This window comes from Athene noctua, chromosome 10, assembly GCF_965140245.1.
Source record: "Athene noctua chromosome 10, bAthNoc1.hap1.1, whole genome shotgun sequence".
NCBI lineage: Eukaryota > Metazoa > Chordata > Aves > Strigiformes > Strigidae > Athene > Athene noctua.
In genome coordinates, this window is record NC_134046.1 from 19,900,025 (window position 1) to 19,925,637 (window position 25,613).

The following is a 25,613-nucleotide window of genomic DNA, read 5'->3' on the forward strand; positions in this document are numbered from 1 at the left end:
GATTTTTGCATTACTCACTCAAGCTCTAGTTTGCAATAATTCCTCACTATTTCCACTCTTACAGAGCTATTGGGGTTCTGTGGTTTCGGGGTTATCGGCCATATGCCCATTAAAAGCACCATTATTGTCATTACCCAGAGCTTCCCAATCTACAGACCCAGGCAAGCCGCTCCTGGCCACTGGTTGTGCCATGTGGTCCCCAAGTGTCTTTGCTTCAACTCACAAGCATGGAAGTGACCCTTCCTCCATTTGAACTTTCACATGGTTCTCTAAAGCAAGTTTCTTGAGCAGCTCCTCTCCCCCAGTTTGCACAGGAGCCCCTAGACCCGACACGGAGGGGCTCCCTGGCAGAAGGGGGCTGTTACAGACCCTTGCTAAACAATACGACTTGCCCTGGGCACAGGTGTTCCTCCTCCTCACACCCATGTACTCACCAGCACTGCAATGGTCGTCCCCACCTCCACCATCGCTGGGTGCAGCACCGAGGACTAGGGTGCCAGCAAGCAAGGCCCCCCCAGTCCTCTGGGGCTGCCTGTGTTGGAGACCAGGTAATGCAGCTTGGACAGGTCCCTTCATCTCCAAATCCTGCTGTTCTCTCTCTCAGCAGGCAGAGAACCTGCTCCCACTGGCTGCCGCCATCATCATCATCCTTCTCCGTACAGGCCACACTCAGCCTTGTCACCCGCGGTCCCTGCCATGCTCACACACACACACTGTGCTTCAGCCAACCCGTCCCCATTCCACATTCTTGCCTAGGAGCTACCCCTGCACCTCCAGGCGCTGCACAGGCAGCACTTGCTCAACGTGGCTTCTCCTCTGACAGAGGGAGTCCCTTGCAGGCCACTACACAGCCCTGGCACCCTGGCCCAGCATGGCCGCATCCCCATGAGGGTCCCCAACACTGTCTGATGACCCAGCACTCCCTGGGCTCTGTGGGCAGGAAGGGGACGGCTCTGCCCTGGTTGGGAAGCCCAGATGCCACCGAGTGAGACCACACCTTTAGCCACTGAGCTCTTGCTAACTGCCAGCATGAATCTCGCACTGGTCACCCCAGGCCTCGGGGCCGTCCCCTGCTCCCAGCTCACACTCTGGCCCGTGAGTACACAGCACCAGGAGCACCCATCCCTCAGCTGGCAGGGAACACACTGCAGGACAGTGGCACTGCTGGGCAGGGCCACCAAGTGACTAAACCTGTCCCAGCCCCACTGCCATGGCTATGACTCCCAAGGACCTCATCAGCAGAGAGCAAAACATGATGGGAATCTTCCAAAGCATCACATGCTTTTAAAACATACCATTTTAGGCAAGAGACAAGCACTGACAAATTTTCAGTTTTATTAAAAAAATTCTAGCAGCAAAACCTGTAACAACTTCAAAAAAAAAAAAAAAAAAAAAAAAAAGACCAAACCCCCAGAAGAACATGACACAGAGAGAAAAAGACAGAGATGGAGAGAGACGAGCTTGGGGTTTTCTCCACCATTCACTCAAGTTCCTTATAGCGGGCAAACATGACCCTCCTGACGGCATCACGGTAGGTCTCGCTGGACTGCCTCTTGCTGGGCTTCCCTTGGGCCCCCAGGCCAGGGCCCTTCTTCCTATTTTCTGCCTGAAAACAGACACAGCTTGTATTAGTGATTTCTCCTCTTTGCTGGCTGCCCATAAAGAAAAAGCTTCCCCTGGGTTGCTTCAGGACAGCTGACTGCTCCTGTGTGGATCCAGGAGAGAAGGAACAGCAAGTGTACTGTGTTTCTCCAAAAGCTGTTCAGGAAAAACTATTGTCCCTTTGTGGGCCACGGAAACACAGTCAGCAAATGCCCAGCGAGAATGAAACCACAGACTAACACGAGCATACGGTGGGCTGGGAGCGGGCAGCCAAAACAGGCAGCACTGGCAGGCGAGAGGCAGCTGTGTGCGAGCGGGGATCGAAACACAGCAAAGGAAAGTGCCAGCAAGAGAGCTGGGCTCCCGGGGAGCTGTTTGCAGTTAGCCTGCATTTGCACAAGCTCAGCTGTTCTCTCCTCTAATAGAGTTCCCGTGGGCTCTGGTAGCTCACTTTGAATTTCAACCAGTTTTTAACGACTGGCTTTTGCAGCCAGCATCTCAATTATTCAATAATACCTACCTAGAGTTAGCCCAGGAGAGCAGGCCCAAGGCTGAAAGCTTCTCTTGCTTTTAAGTCCGACTTACTGAACACCAGAGATGTCATCAATTAGGCTGAGAGATCAAAGTCCTGTGGGACTGAAGTGGGCACATGGCTTTGCCCAGCATGACTTGGAAGCAAGAAGAAAGCCCATCTCTAGGGCTCTTCTGTGAGGCCTTTATAGGAATTGTGCAAGGGCTGTGCTTTGCAGTCAGCTCCCCCATCCAGTCCAAGGAGCCCTGGTCAGAGGTCAGACCTCCCAGAGCGCATGGCTGGAGCTGGCTCTTTGACAAAGCTCGTTTTATGGCCACAAGAAACTCTCCATGAGGACTGAGCAACAGCTGGGGCTGGTTCCTGCTGTCTGCACTGAAGAGGAAATCTTGTCTTGTGTGTGTGGGCTCAAGCAAACACACGTCACAAAGCCTCAAATATTTGCCTTTAATGATATACTCGTCTGCAAGCTGAATGTCACAACGTGAGCTGCGCTGCAAGCCGCCCGCCCCTCGGCGAGGCACCGACACCAGGCAGCCAGGCAACAAACCTGCACCACAAGTGACCAAGTGACGGCAGCCGCAAGGGCACGGCTGCTCACGTGCCCCTGGACAAGGGAGAGCTGTCCCTGCCCCAGGCCGCTTGTCAGATAAACCCTCTGCAGCAAATTAAGGTCACTGGGAGATCAGTCTGTCCCAGAAGGCAGGATCTACCCAACCCTGCCTATCCCAGAAGCCCCCTGATGGGGACTCCGCTCCTCATCAGACAGTTACCCCAGTACTCCCTTCCGAAGTCCAGAGTCCAGAACGGCAGCGAGAGCCTCACAAGCAGAGCAGACAAACTGCCTCACGTGCCCCGCGGCTTTGGCTGCGCTCACACCTCTCCGGAGCAGGGTCACCTTTACCCCCAGCTCACATGGCTGCACAGCACTGAGCTGGTGACCTGCTCAAACCCCAGTGGGCAGGTACTAATCAGACGCTCACACCCTCCCTACTCACTGCTACTCTATTCTCAGCCCCTCCAGATCCATATAAATTCTAACCTTTTTCCACCACCAACATACTTGCAGCCCCTCCCAGCCTACAAAGTTAATTAGCGCACACATATTATTTCATCAAGTGGGTGCCGAGACTTGCAGCCTGACTCTTGTTCCAGCTGGCTTGGGGGACATTACCAGCTGCAGGACAGGGATGTGTTTTGAAAGGAAGGGAAGACTCACCTCCACTGGTGATGTTGTGCCCTGCTGGTTGTGGCCAAAGCCCTTCTTCCATCCCGTGGACTGCAACATTCGGTTCCCTTTGTTGTTACTATCAATCCTTGGGTCATAGTCACTGCAGAAGAGGCAGAATCAATTGTCTGGTTTTGCAATGCTTCAAACACATACCACGGATTTTAGCTCTGCTAACAGCACCTTCCTTGACATTCCAACCTCTCCTGAGGGATATCCAAGCTGCTTGCAGGAAGCACACCGCCCAAGGAAACCAACTCTGTGGATTCTGTGTGAAGGCCTCAGACACCTTTGACTGCATAAATCCTTGTCCCACCTCAGGGGAAAATACACCAGGGCACAGGAAATGAGCTCAGGCTCCAAAACATTTCTGGTATAAGCAAGCCAGGAGTATTTTGTGCTTGTGTTTCTCAATTCGAATTGTAGCAAGAGCTAGAAAGTGAAGTCTAATCCCTGATGCTCTGTTAGATCTTTGTTTTCTCCCAGTGCTGTGGTCATTTTGCTCAATAGATGTCAGACACCCTTTCTCCCACCTAGTCATTACACATCCAAGATCATTAATCAAACCCCATAGTTTTGAAAAACCGCTCAGCATAAAAAATAGCTTCCTTCAGGCAAGTTCTACTTTCTGGCTGCTGATGACACTGCACACAAACTGCTTTAGTTTATCCACAGCTATTCCAGGAAAACATAGGAAAGGGAAGATGTGGATTTTTAAACTGCAAAACAGAGGAAAGGTATCCTTCCGAGGTGCTGGACCAGAAGGGATCAGGCACATAATCAGTTGTCTTCCACACATGCCTAGCAGCTCCTCAGCCCACTGGAACACGCGAGCTTGCAGCAGGCAGGCCTTTCGAGAGCTCCGCACAGCACGCACTTTCTTCCTCCACCTACTCTGAATGAGATGGAAACAGCTCCTAGTGTTCCTCTGAGTCAGTGGAACAGATGAAACGCAGCTTTGCTCTTTCTTTCAGTGGCTAGTTGCCAGGACAGGAGGACAGCAAGTGCCTTAAGGACGGGGTGGATGGGAACAGTCTGCATTCCACTGCCTGTGCCTGGCCAGGCACACTCTCAAACTCCCATCTCACCCCTCCAGCACCAGGCAGCTTCTCTCTGCTCTCCCCTAAACCCTGGTTTCCTGCACCCTTGGCCTTCTCTTGCCCTCTCTGAGATGTCCTGCAGCATGACAGGCTCACACTTTGGGGAAATCTACCCATAAGAATCACAGCCTGTCTGGCTGTTACTCTTGCAGATCTACCCCCGGCTGATTCCTGGCCCTGGTGCACCAGCAGCACACGCGCCATCCCGGCATCAGCAGCCCCAGAGACCTAACCAAGAGCAGCCATTACCTCTCCGAGTCCCGGTCGTATCGGAGTCGTTTCCTCTCTGGTGAATCCATCTGCTGGAATTTCTCTCTCCGGTCATTTCCTTTGTCTTTATATCTCCCCTTCATAACAGAAAGAATAAAGTAAGTACAGGAGCTATGAAGTATTCAAGACTCCACAGGAGACTGCTCTGCAGCCAAGGCTATCTCATCCTCAGCTAGCTGGAAATCTGTCCTAGGGACCCACAAACACTGAATATTTCTAGGACCCACAATCCACTTATTCTGTCCTGACGGCATCTGTTGGGCTGACACAGACCTGTGGTTGCAGCCTTCCAGCTATGGCACTCGGAGCAGCTCTGCTACCTTCCAAACAACGGACAGTTACAGCTCTCTCATTCCTAGACCCACACACCACACCAGTTTTAGACAGAAATTTGGGTCCCACTTAGCCCAGAGCCCACCACTGGCTTTCAGGACAACAGAAGCACACTCTGGGAGCTTCTGGGAAAAGGGAGACCTTAGAAGTCACAGCACTATCTACAAGTCCAAGTGCAGAGTGTGTCCACAGTTCAGTCTAAGACCCTTTGAGAGGCATGAAATGGCTGCAGATACAGGTGCATAGGTGGAGGGTCTGCCTGCAACCAACATCCCCCTAGTGCAGACCCACAAACACATCTGCCCACTACCGCCGACCCACCTCACGCTCTCTCTTCTCCAAATACGCCAGTTCCTGCTCAGATCGTTTGATCTTCATATGTATCTCCAGGTTTTGCTGGAAGGAGGAAAACAGTGGCCAGTGTCAGCAAAGAATACAAGCTGTGAGGGTCAGCTGCTCCACCCATAAGGAGCACAGATAAAGCAGCACGCTCTTGCACCTGCACTACACCAGGTGCAGCAGCTTCTCTTGCAGCCCAGACTACCTGCTCCCCCACAGAGGCCAGGAGCCCTTCCTCTCCACAGTAAGGAAGAAAACCAGTCCTATTTTAACCTGCACGCAGTTTGGGCCTCCTAGAAGCAAGAGCTCAAAGACAGCACAGAACATGGGGGGGGGGGGGATGTGCTAAGTTCTTACTGCTACCACACTTGTGTGTGTCAGCACCCCACTCTCTCCAAGCCTTAGCTATCTCGCTACAGCTTAGAAAGTCACACCTTGATGTTACAGCACTCCTGTTGTAGGAACAAGCAGCTCACACAATGCTTTGAACACAGCTTGGATGGGCACTTTGCCTGCTACTGTGTCAAATCCATCACTGCTCTTCCCACCCAACCGCTGCATTTCTCCCGTGCAGATCCCAGAGCTGTTCAGCCAAAGGCAGCTTGCAGCACACACACAGCCACCAGCTCCCCCACACCTTGTGCAGGTTGGAAAGCTGCTGGTGCTTGATGAGTACTTCCTTGTTGGGAAACTGCCTCCTGCACAGCAAGCAGGCCAGCTTGTTCCAGTCGGTCAGCTTGTCGTCACTGGCCTTGGCCTTCCTCGGCTGCTCCTCGCGTTGTGCTGGGGGGTGGGGAGGTGGCAGCCACTGAGCCTGTGACTGCTCCTCCTCTTCCTCCTCCTCTTCATTGTCACTGTCTCCTCCATACTCTCCCAGAAGTCCTATCAGAGGGTTCACCACCTTGGGCTGAGGGAAGGGGCAGAAAAGTGTGACAATCTGTAACATCAAGCCTGCCCTGTCATGTGGGGATCTGCTTCCCCGACCAATCTCCCCACAACTTTTGTCTCCATTCCCAAGAGCTTGAGAGCAGCATCCCAGCAGCACAGACTGGGAATGGAAAGAAGCTGGCTGACCAGCACTTAAACACCACAGGGCAGAAACCTTTCTGTTCTTTAGACAGGCCGTGCCTTGGTGCCAGGCTTTCCCAACCTGCCACACACCTAAGCACAAGCTGACTGAAGCAGCAGCTATTTGGCAGGGAGTTGCTGTCAGTCACTTCCTCTAGCAATGGAGATCAGTGAGGTTTGGCCTTCCTCAGTCTGGAGGCGGCTGGAAGTTTTCTGCCTGAGGACTGCTTGAGTGAGGAGACATGGCTTAAATGTAGGTATTAAATTTCCCCATGCTAGAAGCACACAAACAAGCTCAGAGTTATAAACCGAACTGCCTTCACCATTCCATCTCCAATGGTCCCTCCTCTGGCATGAGAAGCTGGCAGCTCTGCCATCCAAGGTCATGGTCAGGTTCTGGTGAGCCTCTCTAGCACTGTACCCAGGCCCAAACAAGGCAAAACCAAATCTTATGAAGGCACTTACAGGGGCTGCACTCTCATCCTTTTTCACAGAGGGAGGTAATGGTTTTTTAAAGACGTCTTCTGCAGAGAACTTCTCCTCTCCAGTCTCATTCTGAAACAAGATGAGGTGTTAAGACCACCATAGCGTGGACTCAGTGTACACAACAGCTAAACACTCATTTAAACAGGCCTCCAAGGAAACCAGGCAGTTGGTAGAAATGAGGTGGTGTTTTTGGTGGGAGACATTCCTGTTCTGGGGAATTCACAGCTCTCCTGGAGCAATGCCCTTGGTTTCAGGGACAGCTGCAGCAGCTCACCGTGCTGTCCCAAGTGGCTGGACTGTGGTGCTGACACCAGCTCCAGCTGTGCCTCAGACCAGTGAAGAAACTGGGGCAGGGCCAGGTCACATTTGGACACATCTGTGTGTGCACAATGGACATGGGGACCAGGCACAAAGCCACCCCCATAGCCAGCCAGCATGGGAGCAGAGAAACCCACCACTCCAGGAAGAGTTACAGTCCTGCTTGCCTGTGAGAGGTGAGACTAAGCACAAGTACTATAGGTGGGGATGGGAAAGGACGACACCAGTTTTCGCTGCTGTGTCTGTGGCACAATATATGGTCAGGCTCAACCAGGATGGTGGTGTTTTCGGGATCTTCCTTACACTGGACACAGAACACCAGAGACTACAGTCACCCAATACTGCAACAGGATGAGCCTGCGATGCTCACTTGTATGCTCAGCAGCACAGAGTAGGCTGGGGTGAGGCTTCACATCCACATGCTTTACAGAGAACTAGTCTGAAGCCCTGGACATGCTCTAATTAAGCAGTTTGTTAGCTACTCCTATTTGACTGTGGAAGACAGTGTAAGAAGTGTAAGACAGTGTAAGCTGTGCAACAACTTACCGGGCCTGCACTCTCATCCTTTTTCACAGAGGGAGGCAATGGCTTTTTGAAGACATCTTCTGCAAAGAACCTCTCTTCTCCAGGCTCATTCTGAAAAAAACAAGATGGGGCATTAGGCCATCAGCAGCACAGGGGTCAGAGAGTGCACAGAGCAACCAAGAAGCTACTTCTGAGCATCCACAGAAACTGGGCAGCCAGGAGAAATGATGGGAAGAATTCTACTGGAGGTGCTTCCATCCTCCACTCAGACAAGACCGTGTTTCCCCTATGTCAGTGACCCTGAAAGCAGGCATTCTCCATACCATGGAGACTCCTTGGCTGGCCTCTGGGACAATTACACCCCTTGGGTCCCAACTGCCCAGGACAGGTCATGCCACAGAGCATATCCAGACCGAAAGGCATAGAAGAAAACAAAGTTTCTGCATTCATGGCTAAATCACTTCTACCAACTCTCCAGGCATTCCTCAGGCCCAGTCAGTATCATAGCACTGGGCTGTGCTCAAACACCCATGCTCAAACATCACTTTGGGCAGCTACTCCCAACCAGCAGCTCCCACACTGGGGAGACACTGTTTGCTCTCTGGCAGCAGCACTGAAGGGCACTGTCCCACAGCTGGAGCTCTGAGGGGACCATACAGGCTGTATCTGCATTTGAGCTCAGTTCACCTTTGCAGTCCATCTTCACTGCCTGCCTCATCTTTCTGCCTGTCTGTGATGTTTGCAGGGGGCAGAAACTGCAGTTAGGAGAGAGCTCAGTCTCTGTTATTATCTGATTTGGTATGTTTAAACTTCTCAGCTATTTTATTGTTGGCTCTATTACAATAGCTGTGTGCTTTCAGCAGTGGGAGTGAAATGCATGTCTCAGTTACCTGAATGTTTCTGAATCCTTTATGATAAGGAAGGGATGAGAAGCCCTGACTTAATGTCACAAGAGAAAAAAATTCAGGAACTTACTCCCACCTGGCTGGACAACCACCACATTCCTGGCCTGCTGCTGACCCCACGTATTTCATCGTCTTCTCTCACTGTCTCTCCCTTTTCGAATTCTCTATAAATTACTCTCTATTTTCTGACCTCTCTTATCTCAGCCTCCTGGCCTCAGATCTCTGATCATTCTGATGCCTGAAGGATTTACCTTAGCCGAAGTACTTTTCCCTTTCTCCTTTTTGTCCCTATTGTCCCTGCTGTGTGGCTCCTTCCTTTCATTTGTCCGTTCTTGGCTCCCATGCCGCCGCCTTCTGCTCTCTGTAGGTGATGAGCAGGCTTCTCGGTCTATCGTGACTTCTCTCTGAAAGAGGCATTTAGAACAGACTTAGCCAAACCCCTGCGATCTCCTTATGAGGTTTATTGGCCTTAGGCTGGGGAGACCAGCCCAGTAAGAAGGGACAGCAGAGCCTCAGGCAGCTGAGGACAAAGGCTTCAGAACTCAGCTGGGGCAGAAGACAGTCTACCACAGCCAGGTCATCAGAGCACTGCCCTGCTCGCCCAGAATATGAACATCTCCAGTATCACAAAACCAAGATGATAGTCCCAGAGAACATCTGCTGATGGCGCTTTTTTAGCATCCTTGTAACTGTTGTTGGCTGGGGTCGGGGAGCAAAGAGACCACAGATGAAAACTGAGCTCTGCTATCCATCTCTTAATACAGAGTCACATATCACATGTCTTCAGTAAAATCTAGCAAGGATGCTCTGCCCATATGTCTACTCAGTGAAGAGGGGACCTCCAGAGGCAGGGCTTCAGAGGCCAGAGGCACCTACAGTAACTGGTTCAACACACAGGTAATGGGTTCCTAGCCTCTCATTAAGTTGATATTTTAGAACGTGTATCCCTTCATACAGGTCAGAGGACTGAGTGAGAGAAACCTCTATACTGCCCTGTGCTAGCCTGTCTTCAGGATCTAGCTGCAAAATCTCTCCAGAGAAGGGCAGTTTGCAAGAACAGACTGTGTGTAAAGCTTCCTTTCTACGCACTCACCTGAGTTCTGGGGTCATAGTATGTCCCAGCTATGGGATCATAGTAATTCCCAGTTTCCGGATCATAAATGTATGTGGACACATCTGATGGAGCTGAACAGAGAGACAAGAGTTAACACCAGAATCTTCCAAAGGCAGAACTTGCATTTTACAACAAAAGCATGAGCAAATATTACACTGGTGGAAGGATCAAGCATGGGAAAGAAGAATTTTTCTCTCCTGGCAAGAGAGGTATGAGTCTCCTCGTATCACTTGATCTACATCTTCTTTTCTTTTAAGGAGCAAGAAGGGAGATAGGTTTTCAAATTCTCTTTCTAAACCAAATTTTTCTGGTTTGGGACTCTGGCAAAATTCCATATCAAAACACACTCACAGGGGCTGTGCTGAGATCACCAGACCACAACAGTTGACCCGGGCAAAGACACAAAATCCAGTAATTTCCCTAAGAATGGGGTAATGAGTAAAAGGCTCTCTGTCCACCCACCCCTGTGAACAAGGAAGGTTTGTGCTCTTTCAAACAGTCTGCTGCTTGAAGTGATGGCACTCCCCACATCCCTTCCGCCCGTGGGTTCATGAAAGGAAAAGGGGAGCAAACTGTTTCTACAGGAAAAGCCAAAGGCCTTAAGGGTACGTCCATAATGCGAGGAATGCTTCTCCTTTCTAAAGTGTTATTAGACAGAGCTCAGCGATACTACATGTAAGTTAGTAAAACAATCAGGAATGTTCTTCCAGCTACTGGCACTGCTGCATAAAGTGTATTTTCTTCCGTCTCATCTCGTAATTGCCAGGCTGATTTTATCCCACCAGTTTACCACAACAAGGAAAAGCACGCAGCAAGTTTCCTTTATCTGCCTGTAGTTTTGCACAGTAAGAGAGAAACACATCATCAGATAGGAAAATGTGACTAAACAAAGTTGGCAAAGGAACTCAGAAGTGGGTGTAGCAAACAAACCTACTCCTAGCCTTTAAAAATATTTTTGGGCTGATTTCTACATGTCAGTGCCCTTTTAAGGAAGAAAAGTCTCCACAGTAGGAGTGAGGCAGAGCTTAACTTACACTGTGCTCTGGTGCGTCTCTGTGATTCGCCGCCCCTCCTGTCTCTCATACCCCTTCTGCCCTGGAGTAATTGAACAACACAAACAGATCAGAGACTCTTTGACAAACATCATATTGCTTCTCCTTCCTCTCACAGGCCCAAAGTTCAGGAAAACAGCTTATTTAGCTACCCTAAATAGAGCACAAGCAGACATAGCTTTTCACATACAGAGCAATGGACAGTGTTGCTAAGCACAAGACCTCTGTAGCTTCCATAAATCTTTAAATGAGGTGCTCATGGCAATCCATACCAAAGCCTCCAGCCCATTCAGTACAAAGAGCCCTGCAGTCTAGTAACAACCCCTGGAGAAGAGACATTCACACCAGGAACTGAGATCAGTCATCAGATCACTCTGTAAAAGCATGGTAGAGAGTAATCCAGCCCCAAACTCCCTCAAGCAGCATCTGCACTCTGACTTGCACTTCTATGCACATTATAAGTGTTAGGGGCAGAGTAGCTGTGAAGAGCATACTTGAGCATTACCATCCCGTCTTCAAACATGTTGAACTTTCAGCAGCCCAAAGGGAAAAAGCCTAACAAGGCCAAGACTATCACCCCCAGTGCTCCCTCCCTTTCTGGCGACCTGCAGGGAAGCTGTGCAGACCTACCGGGCCATAGTAGGAATTGTCACCATGCTCCCCATAGTCATTCCTGTTGAGATAAAGGTTGCAGGTTAATGTCAATCTGGCTTCACATTAACGTCAGTATATTCAAAATGATCAGCAGGACCCATAAAGGTAGAAAGACCATCTTTGTTAGCCACATGCTGGATTGTGTCCGTCCCAGGAGACAGAGACTTTGCAGATCACTGTCACCACAAGAGTTATGAGCACACTCTTGTGTCCGCAAAAATGCATCTCTCAACTCTTTTTGAAAAGCTAAACCCATTAATTCCCTCACAGTGGGATGCGATGGCTGGACAACAAGAGGCCATGCAATATGATGATTAATCCCATACTGCTCAAGCACCAAAGTTTCTTCTAGCTCTGATGCCTTCACCTCTTCAACACATTTTTAGGCTGTAATAATTCATGTGCCAACCTTTAAGCACCTGGCCTGACAACACAGCTCTAGCCTTGAAGCACACTGCATGAAGGACAAGCCTACTGCCTCATCTGTCTATACCTTCTCCTCCCTGTAGCAAGATTCACTTCCACTGTACGTCCATCAATGCAGATAGGGGGATCCAGATTCTGCAGTATCTTTAGCAACCTCAGCGCTTCCTGTAAAAGAAATGAGAATTTCACATCCATGAGAAGGAAACATAAGCCCATTTCCCAACTCCAGCCTGCCTGAAAAGAAGACTTTGTGCTTCCGTGATGATCACAGTAGGACAAGAAAAACACCACCTTTGTATAAATATTAATGAAAGGTATTTAGGATGCAACGCAAAGCATAAATGCATTGTTAGGTTCTCTGCTTGTCCTATGACCATTTTCAGCAGCCACCTAGGGACTATATTCCCCTAGGGCTGCTAGACAATGTAGCACCGTGGCTGCTGTTCCCCAGAGAGGGCGTTTGGTGAACACCCTCTGGACAAATGCCAAAGCATAGCTATGGGGTCTGGGAGTCACCCAGAACTAGAAAATGTGAACCCTCCAATGTGGGACTGCCTGTTAATGAAGATTCTTGCCTTCTGCAGACGGAAACCATTGAATTCAAGTTCCCTGCAAACAAAATATCTGTGCAAGAGGTGTTCAAGTTTAAGAGGGTCTACAAAGAAATGTAGTGAGGCAAGAAACTCACTCAGCATCACAGCTTGTGACAACAGACAGTCCTTGGCTCCTAAAGCCAGAGAGCAACAGCTGTATCAGATATTCCCTGTACCTAGCCAGACAAGCAGAAGAGAGGACTCACTCCAGGACAGCTGCCTCACAAGTACAGCTATTTCTTCTATTTCTGTGGTTTCTCTACTTCTACAGACTAGAGATGCCAACAGAGAGAGCATGCGAAAGCAGGAAACTACTTACAGCATGTGAATCCAGTTCAATGAAGCCATAGGTCTGCCCCATCCGTCCAGCCTTGTTCTTCATGATGCGCACACTGGATGTGGAGAGACGCACGTATGGGGCCAGGAGCCCCACAATCACTTCTGGTGGGGTGAATCGAGTAATACGCTTCAGCATAATTGCTGTGCAGCACAATGAGGGAAGTGGCCAGGAAAGAAAAAGCAGTAAAAAAAGATAATTCAAATCTAAGTTTATTATGACAGCACAGGTAAAACTAAATCCACTCAAAGCAACAGCATGGCTTCCTGCGGTTGAGTCTGGAAGCCATCGCTTTTTTCTCTCCACTTTGGAAGATCCTCAGAGTAGTGCCTCCAATTGCTAACCTTTCCTTCCCAGAAAACAGCAGAAGGTGGACCCCTCCACAGAGGAGCTCAGCCCAGGGTACCTTCTGGCCAAAGAGACTGTTGATGCTGTGCTAAGTTAACTGCACCATCCTGAAGCCACTTGCCCTGAACTAACTTTCCTAAAGGCAATTCACCAGCACTGTTGGAGCTGGACAGCCCACCGTTACTTGATGCCATGGATTTGCACAACATAGAAACAGCCTCCAGAGGTTTTAGTGAAATGCTGCCCTTTCTGCAGATGGCCTCACAGAGTGCAAGCAAGAGAAATCCAAATTGGGCCCTGTGTCACTCACTTCTGCTTCCTCCACCATCCTGTGGTGTGGCTTCCTCTGCTTCTCTCTGAGAAGGCAGCTCCTGGTGCCGGTCCATGTCCCTTCTTTTCTCCTGTGAGGGCCGTCGCTCTCTCCCTTCATCTCTCTTCCTTGGCTCCTGTTCCTGAGGCTGACACTCCTGCTGTGGAGCAGGAACAGAGGGCTGGACAGGCTGCTTTGGAGATCCTGGTTGTCCTGATAACTCCTGCTCAGGTTTTTCAAGCTTTGTCTCCGCTATCAGAGAGGAGAAATGGAATGGTATCACATACAGTGTTTCAGCATGTATTCTCCTGGTTTTTGGCCACTGCAGCAGCATGCCTTATAAAAGGCTAACCTGTTCTGCCCTTTCCATATCCCCCTGTCTTAACACACTGCAGACACACAGCGTGTAAAAGACAAGCTAGATACTGCTCACGCTTCCACTGCCTTGTTTCATGTTGGGCTCCTTTACCTGACCTCTCCTGTCAGAGACAAGAGGCTTTCTGGTCTCCTTTTAGGATAGGCTTTTGCCTGGGAAAACATGAATCAAGGACGAGTGTGATATGTTCATCCCACACGCAGAACAACCCGCAATAGCAGTGATATCCTTATGTCTGATGTATTCCTGAACACCCATAGCTGAGCAGTATCAGCTAGTAACTGTCACCCTATCTTTACACTGCAGGAAAACTGGGTGCAGACCCCTATGATCTCTAAGTGGAATGCATCACAAAATAATCCCTGATTTTGATCAGGTGCCTACTTACCACAGATGAGGCAGATATTATGTGGAAATACCCTGTCCCTCAGCCTAGCTATGCAATACAGAGAAGATAAATCCTATCGAGTTTCTGTGCTTGAAGGGCCTCTGAAGCATCTGGCTTCACTTCAAAAGAGATCGCTACCTGAGCTTCTAAAGCTGTTGGAAAGGGAAGCCAAAGCTGTGCGGCTGCGAAGTCAGACATCACCAGCCCTGCACCTGCTGCTGAAGCCTCTTCCCACAAAGAGAAAAATGAGAGTGCAAGACTTGGCACAGCGAAGCTTCACTCTTCAGTGTCACCCAGAGCACTTCCCCGCTCTCGTTCTGTTTGGGCAGTGGGCAACACGGCAGAACACACAATGATTTTATACATAAACGCTGGGAAAGCTGCACACTGACTTAAGCTTGGCTGTTAGCATAGCTCATGTTGGACAGGCCTGTACTAATTTGTCTGCAGTTTGCAGCTTGCAGAGCTTTGGCTACACTTCATGAGCAGAACCTCACATAAAATTTGCATATGAAACCAGTCTGCATGTGCAGCCGTGAAAACTGCCCATGCAAATCACACAGACATAGGCACAACCCCAGAGATAGGGAGAGAAATTCTCTTACTGAATTCTTGCTCAGCTGATGTGTCCTCTCCCTCAGAACCACCTCTGGACTCTGGGCCTGCCCTGCTCCCTGTAAGAGAGGCATATAAGGTTCATTTCAAGACCGTCAGTCACAAAGCACACAAGAACTCATGCAAAGCTGCAGTAACATCTGTATATGTCTAGAGAGTTGCTTTGTTTCACCCAGCAATTAAAGGACAGTCACAGAGAGGTTACCTTATTACATGTTTTTACAATCAACAGAAGCAGGTCAGTAAGAAGCACACACCACAATCTGTCTTCACAGCATCTTACAGGCTCTGTTTAATTTGTTCCTCGGCAGTTTTATGACAACCCACAGTTGTGTTGGGCCAGCTATGCGAAATCTGCCTTCATAATGCTGATGGAGGAGCCACAGTGCAAGGAAAGCACAACCACAGGGACAGTGCTTCAGTAAATAAAGAGCTCTGCATCAGCATTTATTTTAATGCCCTTCTGTCTGGGGTATGCAGGTAAGAAATACAAAACATCCGAAGTCTGCTCAAAGATACGGAGACAAAGCTTACAGAGTGCCTGGAATACCTGCTCATCCCAAAGAAATCAGCTCCTCAAGGGAGGGTGTCTTGGCTCTCGTGCCCTCCCACCCAAAAAGCAGAGGAGAAGCTCCAGGAGGAGCAGAACTCATTTCCATGTACTTCTTACAGTCAGCAAGGTGAGTTCAGCAATTCAAATCCTGGATTCACCTCCAATCTGAGAGCCTTAAAAGAATACTAAAAAATGTGCAACTGCATCTCCCTAGGAAAGTGGGTTGAGGGGAAGCCATCTCACCTATGGCCAGCAGTACTAGCTCACAGTCCTGGAGGACACACCACCTGTAACTCTGTGGATGAAGGACAATGGCAGAGCAATAGGAAGGAAAGCCTTTGTGCAGTAAGACACCTCTCTACCAAGTCTCACAAGAACAGAGAACCTGGTAGCAACACAGCCACATGTAACATCTTTAGTGTGGATAGGGAAAAGGGTCTAAATGAAGCAAAACTAATAATCCTCCTACACAGTGCTCAGCTAGTCCTCCAAGAGGGATGACACATGGAAGCCAGAAGAGAAACTTACTTGTCAGGACAGATGAAACTTTTAACTGATCAAGCAGAGAGGACTAGATATACTCACCATCTCTGGGCAGCTTGCAATAGGAGCAGGAAGATCTGTAGCCCACAGTACACACCTTACACTGCAATGGAAGATGGACAGCATGAGGAAGTCATGTTTTGAAGGCAGTGTACAACTGCTGTTGTATGGTTTTGAAGTACAACTTCCTCCAGAATGCCAGACTTTGCAATGCTTTCAGGAGGTAAGTAACAGCCACAGAAAAGTTGAAGCGAGAGCTTGAGACAGGATGGGTAATGGCCGCAGGAGCCCTGGCTGGAATGGAATGCTCACATGGCTCACAACTGGGATTGCCTTAAGGATTTTCACACAACTTCTGAGCACAGATTTGTTCCCACCATGGAGGTACCTCAGAAGTCCTTGAGATGGGACCCTTCCTCCTCTCAAGTGACATTGGACCAAAAGGATGCATGTTAGCACCATACTGCTAGCCACCATGTTGTTTCAAAGGATCCAAAGTTACCTTTGTGTTCTCTAATCTTAACTCACTCCCAAAGCAGTGACAAAGACCTTAGCTGAGCTAAACTGTAGATACTGATGTAATTTGTTGCACAGGGAGAGTCAGTGAAGAGGTGTCTGCTAACCAAGAGGTAGAGCTGTACAGACTTGGATGGTTATTCCACCCAGAACCACGACGGAAAGAGCCAAGTGCCCTGTCTTCACAGCTCTTTCTGAACACAGCATTCCTAACTTCCTCTTCAAGCTCTTTGTAAATGCATTGCTTCTCTTTCGCATCATTCTTTTTTCCTCTAACTGAAGCTCTGCAAATGCTCTGGGGCACAAGGAAGCTCTTTCAGGCCATGCTTATGCACAGCAACAGTAGGGACATACACTCCAGCTGCTTCTCATTGTACTGAGAGCTGTTGTGAAACCACTGCCTGAAACTTCCGTCTCCACTTGATCTCTGGAGCGTTGGAAGCACAGACAAGGCACCAAACAACAGCTCTGCTGGCAGCTGGAGTGCGTCCCATTAGCCTGGATAAGGGTCTTTGTAGCCCAGTGGTCAAGGTGGGAGTCTAACTAGAACCGGTCCCTTCCTGCCCCGCTGCAAGCTCCCGGTCTGCAGTCAGTGGGAATGCAGGCAACGACCCTGCCCTCTGCTCCAGCACTCCTCCCCAGCCTCCTGCAAGCGCCTCTTCTGGGGGAACCGCGGGAAGGGCATGGGAACAAAACTAACCCTTGGGCAACTGTGCCTCCCCAGACATGGGCCAGTTCCAGTCTGTACTAACCGCTGCCTGGACTTGGACTCGTTTCCATGCTTCCTTCCCTGCTGTGCTTACTACACACAAATCTAGATCACAGGTTCCCACGTGAGACAGAGGGGTGGTTTGCGCTGTTAGGGTGGTGAAAGCTCTGGTTACCTGGGCAGTGACAACACTTGAGGTTACAGCTGTGAACCAAAGTGAAAGCCTGTTCCTTTCTGGTTGGAAGAATCACTGCCTCATTTTGTTTTTTAAGGAGAAAGGCTCCACAACCTATTTTCCCCACATTAAAAGGGAACCACTGCATAGGGACTTAACTGCTTTGTGCATAAACCACCAGCTACCTGTACCAAAGTAACATGCACTCACAGATGGTATCAAAAACAAGGCAGGGAAAACTACAGAAGTTCAGAAGAGGTAAAACCTTGAGGACAGGTATTACTCTTAAGGACCTTCAGCCACTGAGCAACTACCTAGCAATCCTCTCTGCTGCCACTGCCATGAGAGCCAGCAGGGGAAGCACAACACAGCTCTCTGATTGCATACTTACACGTTTGCAGCGCCAAAACTCTGGGCACGGAGTGTACTCAAGGGTCACTTCTTTGCCACCAATCGAAAGAGTTCCCTGTTGAGACAAGGGGGTAAATGACGAATGGACCCAGCACACACAGATTACTCAGAGGCAAAGAAAGGGGTTAAAGCTCTGGTTCCTAAAGGTTTTACAAGTGAAACAGGGTGAAAGGGGGAGAAAGTCTCCTGGTTCAGTTAGCTGGAGCTTTGCCACGGAAGTGGAAGGGAAACTGCCTGTGCCTTACTCTAGCACGGGGCCACAAAGCTGCGTGTTAGCTCCAGAGGAACTAGGCAGAAGAGGCTTTGCCACCTCCCAGGAAGAGCAGAGACAGAGTAACAAGAGCATAAGAGAGAGACTGCTTTCACCTGCTTTTGTCCACATGCTAGAAAGGGGCAGCTGGACAGCCTCCTTCACACCAGCCACCACCAGGCTGGCCTCAAGGCAGCTACTTAAAGAGGGAAAATGCCACTGAGGTGAGAGAATTTTCATGCTTGGGTTAGTCTTCACGTCACTCATGAAACCCTGGAAACCCTGGCTTTCCTTCAGAGAAGTATGCCAGCTCATGGCAAAGCCACTGGCTCCGCAGCCAGCAGAGCTGCTGCTCTGCTGGTAGTCCCTGGTGGGGCTGGCCTCGCCACCTTGCAGCCCCAGCAGAGGAGCTCCACTGCCTGCAAAGACACTGCTTTCAGCTCCATGCATGATGCTTTGGAGAGATGTCAGGAGCCCAACAAATCCACAAGCTTTGCTGAAATGCAGATGATTTACGGGTGAAATGAAGTCATAGGTGCAAGTCCCCCAGCTCCTGCCTGGAGCAGCCTATAAAAGCAGTGAGCAGCAAGGATTCCTGGTGGCTCTCATCTACCACAGACAACAAACCATGCCTGGGCATGCAGGATGCGGGCTGAGCTGCAAATGCATGGAGCCATGAGACATCTCATCTCACTGGAGATACTGCCAGACCACGCAGTCTGTATTTCCCAATAGTATAAGACTTGGTGGCAATAATGAGACTCAGACCCAGGTCTCCCAAGCCCCAGGAGAGCAGCTGCTCTTCTGGCTCACTGCTGGATCGTACAGACAGAAGTCAGGGAGCTGTAAATGGCCCCAAGCTATTTTGGGGACCTCTGGTGAGTCAGAAGCTTCCCAGGTACTCTGACCCAGTAGCAGAGTCATGCAAGAGCCTCCAGAGCAAACCATAAACATGAGAAAACAAGTTCCCAGAGTTATTATTCACAAGTCACGATAATGCATCCATGCATAAATTGCTGTGCAGAACGTGAGGGAGATACTAGGGAATATGTAAAGTAGGAGGGAAGAGTTCATGGGAGGGAATCACTCAGCGGCGGTACAACAACAATACTTTAACCCCTATGAAAAAACACAGCAGACAAAGTTGGAGACCAAAGACACTGCCCTGTAAGGTCAGGTTCCACCACCTCCCCGCTACACAGCCTGTCTTTTATGGACCAAGGCCATCCTGTCCTACCAGGCCTATATGCGTTGAACACTTCAGGGGTTTCCTTTCTGCCACACAGCTGTTCTAGCACTGCTTTCCAGCATGGATTTGCCTTTGTCTCACAGAAAGCTGAGCCGTTCCTAGACCTTGCTGAGGGCTGGCATGAGCACCCACAGCACAGTGCTGCAACCTCAGATGCAAGGAATCTCCTCGGGATCTATTCACAGGGTGGAGTATTGCCTACTGTACATGTCTAGGAGAAGGTCTGCACCTTAAGGCACATGAAGGAACAAAAGTGAGAAAGACAGGGAAACGAAAATCAAGGCTGTGCCACTGGGACTACAGGTCCCTCTGAGATGAACACGCTCCCTCTCCTAGGCAGGGCACCCATCACATCACATCACATTGCACACTCAAGGGATGGCCAGAAACACCTGTGTCTGCCTCAGGACCCACCGAGCACAGGCAGGGAGAGAAGGCAGGGTGCACATCCTCATGAGCAGAGCTGCGGCCACTCCGTGAGACCAGGAAAGTCCTTGGAAACAGAGCAGCTCCCCAGCAGGCAGTTGCAGCCCTGCCTATGAGCTCGGGAAACAAGGACCACTGGATCTGAGGACAACCTCCTCTGGTAGGGCAACTCACCCATCCTTCTACCAGCCACTGAGGATAAAGCTTGCCAGAAAACCTTAAGATTATTTTTGGGTTTATGGAAAATGGTTTTTAAGCGCATGTGGTGCTGGTCTCTACCGCAAATTCAGTTCTCGGAGACTGCAGAAAGTGTCACTTGCATAATTACTCCTTAATTTCCTTAACACCCTGCTGATTGCCTGCTCACTTTTTCAACAAGCTCTCTCTTACTGATTTCTTTTTGATAAAGTCATTTTCAAGGTTGCAATCATCATTTAACACTCCAAAATGAGTCCTTTCTTCAGGGCACACATTGTCAGGATTCAGTGACTTTAAATTCCTCATTCCTCCATTCTATTGCTAGATTCCATCCCAAATATTTTCAGAACCTTTATCTTCTCTAGTCCCTGTTACTGCTCAGTCTTTTTCACCTATATCTTCTTCCTTTTCTCTGCAAAATGTTTTGGATGATGCTCTAATTTTCAGTTCACCACTTTCGATTGAGCAGATCTTTGGGAAATCACAAAGATTTTCTGATAATTGCAGGAAATATTTCTGATAATTTCAGGAGTAAAAAAAAAGAAAAAAAAAAAAAGGTAAGCCCAAGGTATGCCACATGTACTGCCTGGTACCCAGACTGTAACAATCTTCCATATTCATGCATTTTATCCTGTAGCTCTCTCACTGACTCACCTGCACTATGCCTGTTAATTCTCCTTGTGGATTTTCAACATCCTGTACCTCTGAGCAGCTTGGCCTTTTCTTTCTAAATCAGTATGGTACAGAAATGTCTCTCTGGTCCTCCCAGTCAGGAACCTCCCCCTCAAAACTAGCAGTAAACACACAGTTGACTCACCAGTGAAGGGTTTAAAAGGCAGCACAGCTCTGCAGTACTAGAACACTGAGCTCTCAGCCATGGAAATGCCTAGATTTCCAAGGGCATGAGCAGATTCTACTGTTTTCTCTGAATTGCCGAATTCATCAAAACAGAGCATCAGGACTTTACTGCTGGGAGCAATGATTTATGCTACTGTTTGATATCTTTCAAACACAGTTTTTTCACTTACAGGTCTGTTGGAGACGCAATAATGGATTCTAGTCTAAGTGATACAATTCAGCACAAGCCATTTCGCTAAAGCTACTAAAAAATCTGCATTATATGGAATAATAGCTGGTGGCCTAGTACATAAATATTACTGTCAGTAGACTCTGATTAACTGAGCAATCCCATCATCAGAGTGATGCCATGAGACCATAAAACCTGTTTGCAGAAAGTGCGCACAGCAAGTAGCAACACCTCAAAGCCCTTCATTAGGCAGAGACAAACCCCACAAGAACAGGTTACTTTAACAGAAGGAAAGGAAAAGGGAAAATCCCTTAGCCATGACATCCACAGGTGATGAAAACCTTCCAAAAGCACTTCTGAGACTGTGCGTCAGCTGGGCACAAGGCTTCGGCAACAAATCCACAGTTTTACTAGAGCAGTTTCCAAGCTCTTTGTCCCCAAAGGCAGTTGAACCAGAAGCATTAAAAAAGCATCAGTAAGATCTGAATGGTAAAGCTAAGCCTAACTGTAAGAAAAAAAACAGACCACACTCCTAGCACACATAACCTCCACTCATGAGGTTGGTTTTAACTCACCTCTAGTTTAACCTCTTTGCAGTCGTACTACTTTCACAAGGAAAGAGCTCACCTCCTGCTCCGAACAGAGCACAGCTAACTCACATGGGCAGGAGTTGTGCGTGCTACCGAGTAGTGCAGGTATGTGAGCACAGATCGCTTTGATCACGCTTCCTCGAGAAGCAGCAAAGCTACTGACAGGGCCAGGAGACAGACTGCTGCAGGTCAGGCATGGCACGAGTCACCCACTTCAGCTGCTTATCTGTCAATTAGCATTTACAGTTGGCATGCTGGTATTTTTCATTCTGCTTGACAGCCTTCTAATGATGATGACTGGGGGTTGAGGAGGGGGAGAACTTGCCAAAAAAGTATCTCTGTGCTCTCCAAGACCGAGATGACAGAAGAATACAAATCATCAATGTCAAAGTTTTTGCTAAATGTTTCTCTGAAAAAAAATACAGAGCATCCAAGAGTGACCTAGAAAATCTGAAACGTGGAGAGCTTTTGGAGAATGGCACACTCCCTGAAATCAAACCATGCTTCTGCTTTAACTGCATTTGGCCAAACATTAAATCTTTCAGTAAAATCTCACTTCAGAGCCTCTTAACAATAAGCTGACAGCTCTCCAAGTATTCCACCCTATGGGTCACGCTTCAGCAGCTACCACAGGGGCTGCCAAACCACAGAGAGATGTGGATGTGGCAACCAGCACCGCTGTGGATTGCTGTGGAGGAAGTGTGCTCTGGCTCTTCCAGTGGGATGGTAACCACAAGCCACCATCCTCTGTCACAATAAGGCCACAGATACCTGACTCAGTGGAATAGCAATTGTCAGTCTCAGCTTTACAGATGACACACCTGGAGCGGCACAGATCATTTCTGGAACAGAACTGAGGCTGAGCTCTGGAGCCCCCAAATCCACAAGGATTAGTAAGTCAATGTTTGCTCCTTTCTCCTTTTCTCCTTTCTCCTTCTCTGCTACAACCACAGAGTAGCAACCAAGGGAGTACAGGAGGTGCCTGTGCCACAAGCAGACCATATTCAGATCTCCTCCAGAGGCTGGCTCATGCACAAAGCCAAACACCACTTCAGCTAATTATTTCCTTACATTGTTCATACTTTGATTAAATGGAAAATATCCGTGCCATGAACTGAAAGGTTCTGGTATACTTCTTGCTGAGTAATAACCAAGTCAGAAGACTGACATGGTTTCATGTGTTAAAAATTAACTAAAAATATCATTTGCAAACAGATATATAATTGCATACAAAGATTATGATAAAAGAATGCTTACAGGCAACCCAGCAAAGCAGTCACATTAAATACCAGAATTAACCTCATTTACGTGATGTTAATTCAGCTCTCTTATGCATATTTACTATAATTAGGATGGTTATTCAAAAGTCATTATACATCTGTCATTTAAAAATTATTTAAACCCATTAATGACTAGTGTTTATTGCCTTGGGGAGCCTCAGATAACACCCCAGGAGGCAGCCTGGGAATACAGAGGGAGCCCACAGTCCCAGCAGCACTTCCTAGAGCAGCGAGCTCTCACCATCCTCAGGGTACTTTCCAGTCCTGGCCTCCACATGCACCGGATGGCACGACACAGGGAGACAAGCGGCTGACAGCAGAAGTCAGGTTATCTAATGGTAACCACAAATCAGACTGCTTTCGAGTTTTTCTCCTTTTTGAGTATGGATTATAAATGCAAATTTAACAACCCCCAACTGCAACACAATGTAAATTACGTAATCGCATCCTATTTCACGGGCACGGTTCTCATCTCTGCAGAGAGGCTGAGGGAAGCTGGCAAGGAGAGCACAAGGCTCTCTCCCTTAAGGTTTTCATCTTCAGATAAAGCAGGCGGACAGGGTCAAGCACCAAAGGTCCCTCTAACCCACACATCCCCAGCTGCTCATGGAATTCAGGAGGCAGCAGCTTCCTGGGACAGAGCAGCAGGCCAACACCAAGACACTTGGGAGGATGAGAGACCAGCTGGATATATTTCAAAACAAGATCATCTCAGCCACAGAAACTGGCTTCTCATCCCATTTTTTCCATATGCTGAAGTTTTTATCTCCAAGCTCCTTGGCAGCTGCTGTACAAGGAACACAACTCTACAGAGCAACAGGCAGTACATCTGCTTACCTTTGACAAAAAGCAGATGAGAAAAGCTGTGAACCCACAAACCACAATCTATCTGTAATTAAACATTTAGAAAACAGAGCGTGACATGGAGAGATGAAGAAACAAGAGCAATCCAGCCTGCTGCAGAGTGCTGCAGCAATCTGGCATTTCCTACAGAAACAGTAACTACAAGAAAATTCTTAGCATAGTGGGACTTTCCCTAAGTCTCTCAGCCCCCTTCTCCAGCTCCCCAAGCCATCTGCAGCTCGGGGACTTCTCTTTACTGGCCTGATCTATCAGTGTCCAGTACTCTACTGCTGAGTAGCTGACAGCCAAGGTAGAAGATTCAAGATATACAGGGGAAAAGGCTGGTCTGAGAAGTGGTGGATCCCTGAGGAATGGTTACATCACCAAGTGGATCCAAATAACCTTGCTGTATATTGTTATTACAGGTCTAGACTGAGATGGATCTTGCACACACTGTGTTAGTGGTCACCTGGAAGGGAGGATGTTTGGCTCGAGTGTCAGTGATGCCGTGCAGCTGAAGAGCATGTGGTAACACCTTGAAGCATTTAACAGTAATGCATTCATTTCAACAGTGATCTCATGCCAACCAGCGGGGCACGCCCAGGGCTTATGGTCTTCAAGGTCAAAGGAGGCCTAAGACTGAGAGTCCAAAGATGTCATCACCAACACTGAGTTAACAGAACGTAACTTCAGGCACATCACTGATGGGCATGTTAAACAAGATTGGCACTAACACAGAGCTGAGGCATTAGGAGGATAACTTAGAGAATCCTAAAGATGTAGCAGCTAAATATAACAGATTAAGATGCTATATGAGGATTATTTTATCCCAGATAGCACTCAGTGCCTCTTTTCAAACTCCTTTCACACAAAACCCATTACCCACTTGCACTGGGACATCCACTGTGACACACAAGTTTCTATTTCTCCCTGCTCCTGGACAGCCCTCCTCAGGCCTCCCTTCTGCCTGGTTATCCAGGTCGTTTTCCCTTTAGCAGAGGTGCCAGTCTGCATCTTTAAGTACCTTATTTCCACAGACACCCTATCTAGCCTGCTGAGACACCTCCAGTTTTCTTCCTACGGTTTCTAAATTCCCTGGATACCAGCCATGTTCTTTTTAAGCAAGTCCCAGTATCTTTCTACAACTCACCTCCCCCCACTGACATCCTTCTTGAAAATATACACAGAAATTGCCTTTCAGACTATGCCAGCTCTCTACATTTTATTGCCTGAATTTTGAACTCCAATTCACTTCCAATTTAGGACTCTCAAAGTGCTTATCTTTTAAACACAGCATTTGCTTCACTTGTCAGCACACTCAGTCCTGCTCTGAGAACACCACCAAAACAGTTGGTACAGGCAAGCTCCCAATTACGGCTCCAGGAAGGATAACAGCGTTGTGTCACAGCTTGAGAAAACATGCAATGTGCCTAGGACTTCACATGCTCCAGGGCCAGCTTTGGGTGGTAGGTGATATGAATGGCTTCTGATTTCAACAAATCTGAAAGTTTTCTTTGATCCAGTGAAGTGGACCTTTTACCTGCCACTGAAAGCCCTAACATCTCCCTGCCCAGCTAATTCTAATCTCTACCTTCCTTCACCCCTCTGAAGAGGGCACCTTTGCAGATCAGCATTATAGGATCACTGGAAAAATGTGGAAATTTTAAAATGAAAGCCTTTCCTATACCATATAAAGGGATCAGAAGAAATTTCCAGAGTCCAGACAGTGAGGGTCTAGAGGCATCAGGAGATAACAGCTCAAACAGGGACAAGTTCTGCGCTCTGATGTTACTGGCCACACTCCCATTCCACAGCTAAAGAGAAGCATGGATGGTTACGGACTTATTACAGGGAAAGCTAAGGTCATGCATATGACCTTCTTTAATGGTTGGACTCGATGACCTGAAAGGTCTTTTCCAACTTAAAT

At 48.5% G+C, this 25,613-nt stretch overlaps 1 protein-coding gene across 1 annotated transcript in view; it reads right to left on the reverse strand.

Moving 5' to 3' along the window:
* Positions 1–1,118: 1,118 nt before the first annotated feature.
* RBM6 (RNA binding motif protein 6) overlaps positions 1,119–25,613 on the reverse strand; it is a 59,451-nt gene continuing 34,956 nt past the window's right edge. Inside the window, exons 7-23 of the mRNA XM_074914293.1 lie at positions 17,804–17,878; positions 16,055–16,115; positions 14,907–14,975; positions 13,538–13,789; positions 12,862–13,022; positions 12,017–12,114; positions 11,500–11,542; positions 10,852–10,912; positions 9,797–9,888; positions 8,955–9,107; positions 7,820–7,909; positions 6,935–7,024; positions 6,039–6,308; positions 5,384–5,458; positions 4,709–4,806; positions 3,351–3,462; positions 1,119–1,606 (exon numbers count right to left, since the gene is read on the reverse strand). Coding sequence (XP_074770394.1) covers positions 1,481–1,606; positions 3,351–3,462; positions 4,709–4,806; positions 5,384–5,458; positions 6,039–6,308; positions 6,935–7,024; positions 7,820–7,909; positions 8,955–9,107; positions 9,797–9,888; positions 10,852–10,912; positions 11,500–11,542; positions 12,017–12,114; positions 12,862–13,022; positions 13,538–13,789; positions 14,907–14,975; positions 16,055–16,115; positions 17,804–17,878 — 1,926 coding nt within the window. The 3' untranslated portion in view covers positions 1,119–1,480. The remainder of the gene's footprint in view (positions 1,607–3,350; positions 3,463–4,708; positions 4,807–5,383; positions 5,459–6,038; positions 6,309–6,934; positions 7,025–7,819; positions 7,910–8,954; positions 9,108–9,796; positions 9,889–10,851; positions 10,913–11,499; positions 11,543–12,016; positions 12,115–12,861; positions 13,023–13,537; positions 13,790–14,906; positions 14,976–16,054; positions 16,116–17,803; positions 17,879–25,613) is intronic.